General features: G+C 30.1%; 1 protein-coding gene across 1 annotated transcript; it reads right to left on the bottom strand.

Annotated features, from left to right (window-relative positions):
* Positions 1 to 8,821: 8,821 nt before the first annotated feature.
* On the bottom strand, positions 8,822 to 9,641 carry LOC21385313 (cyclin-dependent protein kinase inhibitor SMR1). The gene has a single exon (XM_010108525.2). It carries the CDS (start codon positions 9,414 to 9,416, stop codon positions 8,988 to 8,990), a length of 429 nt encoding a protein of 142 aa, XP_010106827.1. The 5' UTR covers positions 9,417 to 9,641; the 3' UTR covers positions 8,822 to 8,987.
* Between the last annotated feature and the right edge of the window lie 485 nt (positions 9,642 to 10,126).

Below are 10,126 nucleotides of genomic sequence, written 5' to 3'. Positions count from 1 at the left end.
TTGATCTTCAATTTTACGTCATTGATGATATGCAGTGATATATTGGACTGCAGATAATTAAATGACACATTAAAGGGAATAAAAAAAAAAGGTGAAATCCAGTCAAAAGAATTAAAATCATTTTTTGGAAAAAAAAAGGCCATTTATTTAGCCTCGTTTATTTTACCGATTCGAGTTTAGAATTTGAGTTTTGCTGCAATAAAAAGCTCTCAGAAACAGTCACATTTAACTTTTTTGCTACAGTAAAAAAGCTCTCACATAAAGCCACATCTCAACTCAAATTAAAAACTCGAATCAACGAACTAAACGGGCCCTAAGGAGCATGTTCTTAAAAACAGTCACATTTACTTATTTTTTAAACTCTTCAACTATTTAGGGCATATTCTTTTACCTAACTCAAACCTTTTGTTACAGTATTTTCTCACATAAAAATTTAAATTTAACTTTTTTGTTATAATATTTTCTCTCACGTACTAAACTCAAGTTCATAACTTAAATTTGAGAAAAGAACGTACCCTTAGTGTTTATAATTAAAATGACTTTTTCACTCAGGCGCCTCACACACAATAGCACGTGAGGATTTACCACGTCCTCAAAATTAGTAAGAGTTTGTTAGTTTGTGAGTTGAAACCATAATTTATTATTCTGACTTTAAATTTTAAATTTTTTATAAGTGAAAAATAATGTAATATAACCAAAAAAATCATTATTTATATCATGCAGAACTCGAAGACCAAACGATCTTGGTCCATATTCAGTGTGCACTCTAAGAGACAACTTTTGGAGAGGCCCATAGGCAAAAAAGTACTCTACCTAATTATACATGTTAACAACCATGCTCTCAACGAATGAAATTTGAAATTCTATCAAAGTGTCTTGACTATTTCCTTATCCGAATATGAGAGACCATATAAAATAAAAATAAAATTAGAGAAGGGGTTAATTCACCCTTAAATGCAATGTTTTAAGATTTTATCATTTATTTTTAATTAATATTCTTTTGATTAATAAGTAATTTAACTGAAGACTATTAATTAAGTGTAAGGATAACAATTTAAAATGCATGCATTTTAAGGAGTTCTTTTTTCTTTTTTCTTAATAAAATAAAATAAAAGGCTAAAACTTTTTTGACATATACAATACGCACTAGCACGGACAGCTTTTTTTTCTTTTCTTTTTTAACAATTCCATAACGCCAAAGGGGTATCAAAGCTAACCAATATATATCTAATAATAATAATTGGATTATTAATTACTCAATTGCTACAGTACTAGGTGGGAAATATAATTTGATGGAAAAAAAAAACTGAAAGGAACAGGGTTTTATTTTGTCGATAGAAAAAATGTAAGCAATAGTTTCATCATAAGAAAAAAAAAAGACTCAGAATTTGTTTAAAAACTACGTTAAACAGTGTCATTTATAAATAAGAGATAATAATTAAAATATCGTCTGTATTTTGTTAAATTACCGCTTTTTAATTTTTTATTGTGTAAATGCTCAAAATAAGAAAAAAAAAAGACTCAGAATTTGTTTAAAAACTACGTTAAACCGTGTCATTTAAAAATAAGAGATAATAATTAAAATATCATCTGTATTTTGTTAAAATACCTTTTTTTTAATTTTTTATTCTACAAATGCTCAAAATACCCTCTGAGTTTATAAAAATATACCCGAATACCTTTTGAAGCAAATAAATTTTTTAAAATATCGAGATTGTCCTTCTTATCTTTATTAAATATTATTTAAAACATTATTAAAAAAAGTTTAATTACTTCAAGAGGTGTTTTGGGTACGTTTTTATAAACACAAGAGTTGTCTTGGACCTTTGCATAATAAAGAAGGTGAAAGTGGTATTTTAACAAAACACAAGAAATATTTTGAGCATTTGTCCTAAAAAATAGGAAATACTTTTTAATTACTTTTAACATACTTCTTCCATTTTAATCCATTAAATCACGTGGCCTATAAAATGATTGATTATACACTGCTTTAAATACCAAAAATTTGAATAAGGAACCTGAATTCAGAAAAAAATTTCCCTTGCAAGACAACAACAACTGTGTCACAATAGTTTTTCGAGTAAAGTTCACCAATGCACCTAAAATTATTAATTTATAGCAAATTACACTTCAAACTTTTAATTTTAGTAAATTAGATTCTGAATTTAAAAATCTTTTGCAATTGAAGTCTAATTCGTAAACCGATTGTGTAACGTGGTTTACATTGTGAGATTGTTTTCAGGGTAGAGTTGGTCATTTTGGTTGTCAATTTCCATGTAATGGCTCGCCATTTGTTTTAAGCGAATAGCTCATCAAGAATAAGAATATAAATAAATCCAATAGGAATACACCTAATGCAGATGAAGAACAAGAACGAGAAATTTTTTATAAAAAAAAAAAATCAAAATAAACCCAAGTATCTTCAACCAAGTAAGCATTTATCATTTAGAAGAAAAAAAAAATGAATGCAAAAGCAAAACCCCTAACATTTAATTTGTCTCCAGTGAAAAAAAAAAAAATCCCTCTCCCATTCTGATCACAAACCCACATAAATTCTCTCCTAAATCACTCAAAACCCATACGAAAAAACAATAAAAATGTCTCACACTTACATTAGTTTTCTTCTTCCTTAGTTTTCTTTAGTTGCAGAGTGTGTAAGGGGGCTTGGGGCTGAGTAAATCCCTATTTTCTTTTAATGCTAAATGCGTGCCTTTTGTATTCCACATGTCAAGCTTCAATATTTTTTTCCCCTAAAATGGCAATCATTGTTCTAATTATAACTCATTCACATGCAAATAAATGATAAGTTGTGCAGTCTCACATCGTCTAAGTTTAGATATAAGTGATATTTATAAAAAAAAAGACATCACCTTCCAATAGTATAAGGCCTTTTAGGGTGAAGTCCAATAACAAAACAGTGCGGGCTCAAGTCTAAAGTGAACAATATCATACCAAATGAAGTCCAATAACATAACAGTGTGGGCTTAGGTCCAAAGCGAACAATATCATACCAAATGAAGGTGCGGATCGTTACAGATAGTACCAGAGCATGTATCATCTCTTAATGGTGTGAGTATAGATATAAGTGATGATTTATAAGAAAAAACATCACCTTCCAATGGTACGAAGCCTTTTAGAGTGCAGTCCAATAACAAAATAGTGCGTGCTCATGCCTAAAGCGAACAATATCATACTAAATGAAGGTGTGGATCGTTACGGATGATATCAGAGTCTGTATCATCTCTCAATGGTATGAGGCATTGAGTCCCGAAGCTAGAAAATAGTTTATAAAAAAGGACAAACAATATTATACTAGAAAAAAGTGTGAGTTGTTATAGATGTGACCTTAACCAACTATCTATTAACACCCATTATGAATTAGATTTTAATTGTAAAAAATTTACAAATTCAAAGTACAATTCACAAAAATTCAAAATTTAAAGTGCAATTTACTAAAAATGAACAATTCGGATGCATCAATACAATTTATTCTGGTTCTTCTTTCCCCCCTCCTCTAATTTCGCTGGTAATGTATGTGTGCCACTGTATATAGCTTGACAAATGCTGAACTTCCGGCCTATTCCTCTTTTATCCAAACTTGCATGAAATTCTGTGCCACTTTTAGAGGTCTGCTACTCTCAGGGAGTCCTATATTCCTACATTACATATATGTATTTTTTTAATTTTTTTTTTCTTAAAAACCTACCTATATCGTTTAGACTTTTAGTAACAACAAAAACAAATAAGATATTCTGCAAAGACAAATAAATATTTCGGTAGTGATATCGGATCCATGCACGATTATATTTCAAAATATTAATTTTTAATAGATCGTGCATGAAAGGACAGAAATATTATATGCTTATTTAGAATACGACGTCTGTTGATTAATTAGAAAAATCAAAAGTGAAGACAAAGTTAAAAATTTTTGGTCGAATCTCTGTGCCAAGGATATTATAAATTAGTAGCTATGAAAGAAAGCCTAAGTTTAAGACAAGCTCAAATTGGATCTACTCCTGGTGAAATGAGGTCTCAATCGCCGAAAAAGTACCACTCAAGGGAAAAAGATTGTGTGAGAAATGTGTATCAGAAAATATAAACCTAAATATGATAGAATTATTATACATGTAGACACAACTAATTCACGTAACCCGTTCAACCTAATATATGGAAGGTATGTATTAGACACATTTAAGACTCATTTCATACAAATATGACACATTTAATTAACAATGATTATTGATCAATTTATATTTTCTCTTAAAATAAATAAGTAAAGTTAATCACTAATTTAAAAACTAATACTATTTTAATTTGTATTTCATATATCATATAAACTTCTATATTATCATTTATATCTAAATTGTAAATAACACATAATTGATCATGTCAATTCATGTCAATTTAGATTAAAAAAGCCAGCCCAATCAGGAGTGACACTTTTACTAGTTGTGTCAACAATTTATAACCTAAATCCACAGACTTTGTGTAGGTTTTGATTCGTGTTTTCTTGTCAATCATGATGAACTCAAATTGTTATCATATAAAGAGCGCTCTCCATGATTGAATAATACTGTTAGTACTTGAGAAATTAAGTTAAGTTTGTACATATATATTTACCGAACTATATATATATTAGACATGAAAACGAATATGATTGATCAAATTAAGAAAGGAAGAATATATGCTCCTACAAGTATATGTATAACGCGCACGTTCCTAAAGCAGATAATTGCAATTTAATCCAGCTTTAGCAGCAAAAGGTTGGTCTTATATAGCTAGGCCGTCCAAAAAGTAGATGTTAAAGTTTATACATTCTACATTATTCTTCAATCAATTATACATACATACATAAAGTTGATGTTATATATATATATATATATATATATATATAACATCAACTTTATGTATGTATGTATAATTGATTGAAGAATAATGTAGAATGTATAAACTTTAACATCTACTTTTTGGACGGCCTAGCTATATAAGACCAACCTTTTGCTGCTAAAGCTGGATTAAATTGCAATTATCTGCTTTAGGAACGTGCGCGTTATACATATACTTGTAGGAGCATATATTCTTCCTTTCTTAATTTGATCAATCATATTCGTTTTCATGTCTAATATATATATAGTTCGGTAAATATATATGTACAAACTTAACTTAATTTCTCAAGTACTAACAGTATTATTCAATCATGGAGAGCGCTCTTTATATGATAACAATTTGAGTTCATCATGATTGACAAGAAAACACGAATCAAAACCTACACAAAGTCTGTGGATTTAGGTTATAAATTGTTGACACAACTAGTAAAAGTGTCACTCCTGATTGGGCTGGCTTTTTTAATCTAAATTGACATGAATTGACATGATCAATTATGTGTTATTTACAATTTAGATATAAATGATAATATAGAAGTTTATATGATATATGAAATACAAATTAAAATAGTATTAGTTTTTAAATTAGTGATTAACTTTACTTATTTATTTTAAGAGAAAATATAAATTGATCAATAATCATTGTTAATTAAATGTGTCATATTTGTATGAAATGAGTCTTAAATGTGTCTAATACATACCTTCCATATATTAGGTTGAACGGGTTACGTGAATTAGTTGTGTCTACATGTATAATAATTCTATCATATTTAGGTTTATATTTTCTGATACACATTTCTCACACAATCTTTTTCCCTTGAGTGGTACTTTTTCGGCGATTGAGACCTCATTTCACCAGGAGTAGATCCAATTTGAGCTTGTCTTAAACTTAGGCTTTCTTTCATAGCTACTAATTTATAATATCCTTGGCACAGAGATTCGACCAAAAATTTTTAACTTTGTCTTCACTTTTGATTTTTCTAATTAATCAACAGACGTCGTATTCTAAATAAGCATATAATATTTCTGTCCTTTCATGCACGATCTATTAAAAATTAATATTTTGAAATATAATCGTGCATGGATCCGATATACACAAAATGCATGTACGTAATCTGGAAGATATATATTACCAACAAGCAACAATTATATGCTTTTTTTTTTTTTGTCTAATTCCAAGGCAATCAGAATCCATAGTATTATTTTTTTATTAATTATATTTGAATTTGAAACATGTAGACAACAAAAATATGAAAGATTCATGCATCTCATGATGTACCATAAATTACCTGTTTATAATATAATTTTCAATATCTCCTCTCTCATACATGATCTTTGGTGTCAGCAGTTAAAAACTTAAAAGTAACATGCTCGTAGAAAATGTGTTCAATTATTGACACAATATCAAATGAAATCATACAATTTGTATTAATATATACAACAACATATAAATTTGCGGGAACCAAAATAAACGTGGCATTAGTTTAATCCTTTCAATAATAAATAATGACATAATAATTCAATTTTGGCCTTTTCTTTTACTCTTAAGGTAAAAGTAAATGAATAAATAAATAGAACATGAGTACTTTGTTAGCTTAATTGCCGTCTTTCTAGTAGTTTTTCTGCTTTTTCCCAATATCATATCCTTGATGGTGACGCTTCCAGAACATATGTTTCCAACACTTTTGGAAGCATGAAAAAGTAGATGTCCCTCTTTTTATCTCATGCTTGCCTTGAGCTAGCTACCACCTTTGAACCTTTTTCCACACTCCCACTTCCGATCCCTTCATTCCCAAGCCTCTCTCTCAATCTCACTCATGAAACACACAACAAATATATATACATATATATACATACATACATATATATATATATATATTCCTTGCAAAGTAGTCATCTTTGAATTATTCCGTCAAAATCAAGATACGAATATATAATTATACATGAGTAGCTTATACTTTAAGCTCTCTTCCAATTGAAGCTATATATGGCTTCAAGTAGTAGTATTCCTTGTGATTATTAATAATGATATTCCATAGTGATAGAAGAGTGTTTTTTCTTGGTTTTTCTATTGTGTATAAACCACCTTTTGTGATAACTTTAGGACACGTAAAATTGAAGCCAACCACTAAAATAACCCATTAAAATATATGTTTGCCAAGCTGTATGTAGTGTGGCCCTTTCGATCTATTTTGGCCAAGACTGATCCAGAGACAATTTTGTTTATAATATAATATATATGCTCTTTGTCTTGTAGTCATTAGTTCTCTAGACGTAAATTATGATACACACATCATATATATGCATATATATATACATATATATATATATATAAGGCACATGAGTATGGCTTTTAAATGATCTATGGCCCATGAAGTTATGGCATCTACATCGTGCTTGTAATTTTTTACCCACCTTCAATATTTAGGGTGGGGAATAGCGGAAGTGTAAAGTTTCAAAAAACCTTCTTTTAATATTGAGCTCGATCTAGCTACTAGCTAGATTCTCTTGTTGTCTTATTTGTGTTAAAAATTTTATTTTCTTTTCCTTTTCTTTGTTATCATGAATTATTACAATAAGAAGGTATTGTAATTATTTATAATGTTGTTATTAATTAGCATTTGTAAGAAAGCGTCTTTGACATCTTTTTATCATAGATGATATATGGTAATAGTATTTGGAAAGCTTATTTCTCCATTGAGAGTTTTTCCTTCTTTTTTTTTTAACGAAACTCGATTGGGATAAGTGAACTCTAGCTAATATTCTATGTAATAAGAAAGAAAGAGAAAATCCTCAAAAAAAAAAAAAAGAGACATATATATAACAGAGCGATTGTCCTAAGAAGATACATTTATCATTAAGTTAGAGCAATAATACGTGATAATGAAGGTAGAAAAGAATCCAATATTAAGCAGAAGAATAGATTTATAATAATTACCTCATGTAAATTTAATTTATGCTAATGAAGTACTAAATATATTGGAACATCATGTTGGATGGTTTATAATACAGTCTTCATCTTACCATAGTTTTAATTTCTAGTTTTTCATCTTAATATTTGGAAACAGACAAAATTGAGTTGTCAAAATAGACAAATCAATTTTTTTTTTTCAAAAAAAAAAAATTATTTAATAAATATCCTTTGTCAAAATAGACAAAACGCTATCACATTGAATAGAGGCTGTTTATGACATACCACATTGCATCAATTTTGGGATCATCAAAGAGTACAACCTCTCTCTCTCTCTCTCTCTCTCTCTCTCTCTCTCTCTCTCTCTCTCTCTCTCTCTCTCTCTCAAAGAAATGAAAAGAAAGGAAAATTAAGGATTATCCATCCCAAAGCCGTGTTGATCACTCAAAAGTAAAAAATTGTCAAATACAAGACATATCAACCATCTAAACCCACCAACCAACAAAAATTAAAGAAAAAGCATAGACTATATAGAATTAACCCATCAAATTTTCCACCTCATGAATCATGATCATGATGGTCTTTCCTTTGAAAAATAACACGGAATTCATCAGTATAACAAGCAATAACCAACCCCATATCTACCTCTCATCTTTGAACATAATCCAATTAATTATTATCAAAACCATTAATTCCATTTATACATCTTAAACGATAATGAATATATACAATTGCAACCATAAAAAAAACGGATATAAATACTTGCATATATACAAAAGAAAGAGAACGTTGATTTATATTTAACCTGAAACTAAAACCCAGATCAAGAATCCATACATATAACAAACCATGCAAATACATATAAAGTAAAATTAATAACCAAATTCTTGCATATATACTTTCATAATTCAGATCCAAATTGTCTGAAAACTTATGAAACATACCCTAACCCAGAATATATATATATATATATATTTATATCGTTCGATATATATTCCGGATTATAATAACAAGTGAAGAAACGATATAAATGTAATACAACTTGATCTATATATCCAAGGAAACTTGAGGTCGTTTCCACCATACAAATCCAAAATATATAAAATTAACCTTTGTGAAAAAGAAAAGAAAAGAATAAACAAAAGAGAATTCGTGTAAAATTACTAGAGAGATCATTAAGGATCATTGATAATTCATTTACATGGGCAGCAGCTCCTCTTGGCCGAGCCGGTGGCGGCTTTCGCAAAACTCGATCTGAAAAACCGGTCGATCTCTTCCCGGTTCACGACATCGAAGAAATCGAGCTCCGACAACTTTCTCTTGCACGAAGGAGCCCTCGCCGTCGCCGGCTTCCTCGGCGCGGGCGGGCACGACAGGATGGCCGGGATTCTGTGCTCGGCGGAAGTCGGCGTGCGGCACTCGTTGTTGATCTCCTCCTTCTCCTCATAAATTATGTCCTCGTTCTTGATATTGTCGCAGCTGTTTCTTCTGTCATTGTCTAATCGCTGAATTATGCTTCTGGCGGCCTCGGTCTTCGATTCGGAGGGCTCCGGGGTCTGAATTTGGATCGGCGAGAGCCTGATCTTGGGCAAGGCCTGGCAGAATTCAAGATCCGTGGACATTGTGACTATTATTTTAAGAAGAAGAGCAAAGAAATATTATTCTTTCTTCAAGATATAAGATATATATATATATTTATAGATTTATAGATATATATGTATGAATGAATTTTTGGGTGGTGTGTGGGGGTATTTATGTGATGTCCAGGAAAATGGCTTCAGAATTAGGGAGTTAAAGGGTTGGAAGGCGTGCGTTGGAAGGTAATTGAGAAGAGAGAGAAAGAGATGAGAGAGAGAGAGAGAGAGAGGTCGTTGATGGGTTCTTTATTCTATCTTCTAGTTAGGAAAATGACTTTGGATGATATCAGTCCCAAATGGCAGAACAATAATTTTTTTTTTTTTTTTTTTTTTTTGCAGTCTTTTTTCCTTTCTTTCTTTGTTTTTACATTTACCCAAACTTTCCATTTCCTAACTGTCTGAGCTGTGACTGAGCTCTGAGATGAGATTTGTGGGCACCTTTCCTTTCCTTTCTTTTCTTTCTTTCTTTTTTATTTATTTATTTTTTATTTATTATTTTTTTTTTGTTTGTTCCTTATAAATCAATAAATTCCACAATAGGGCCACCAAAATTTGGAAAGCAGCTTGTCACCTAGCTGGGATTTTTTGGGGTCAGCTTTGCTATCGCCAACTTTGGCCTATGTTGTTCAGGAAAAAAAAAAAAAAAAAAAAAAGGTCTATTTTAGTAAGATATTTAATTCTCCTATTTGTTTTTC

Source organism: Morus notabilis, unplaced genomic scaffold, assembly GCF_000414095.1.
Source record: "Morus notabilis unplaced genomic scaffold, ASM41409v2 Scaffold6183, whole genome shotgun sequence".
Lineage (NCBI taxonomy): Eukaryota > Viridiplantae > Streptophyta > Magnoliopsida > Rosales > Moraceae > Morus > Morus notabilis.
This window is presented reverse-complemented; position numbering and strand designations above follow the sequence as displayed.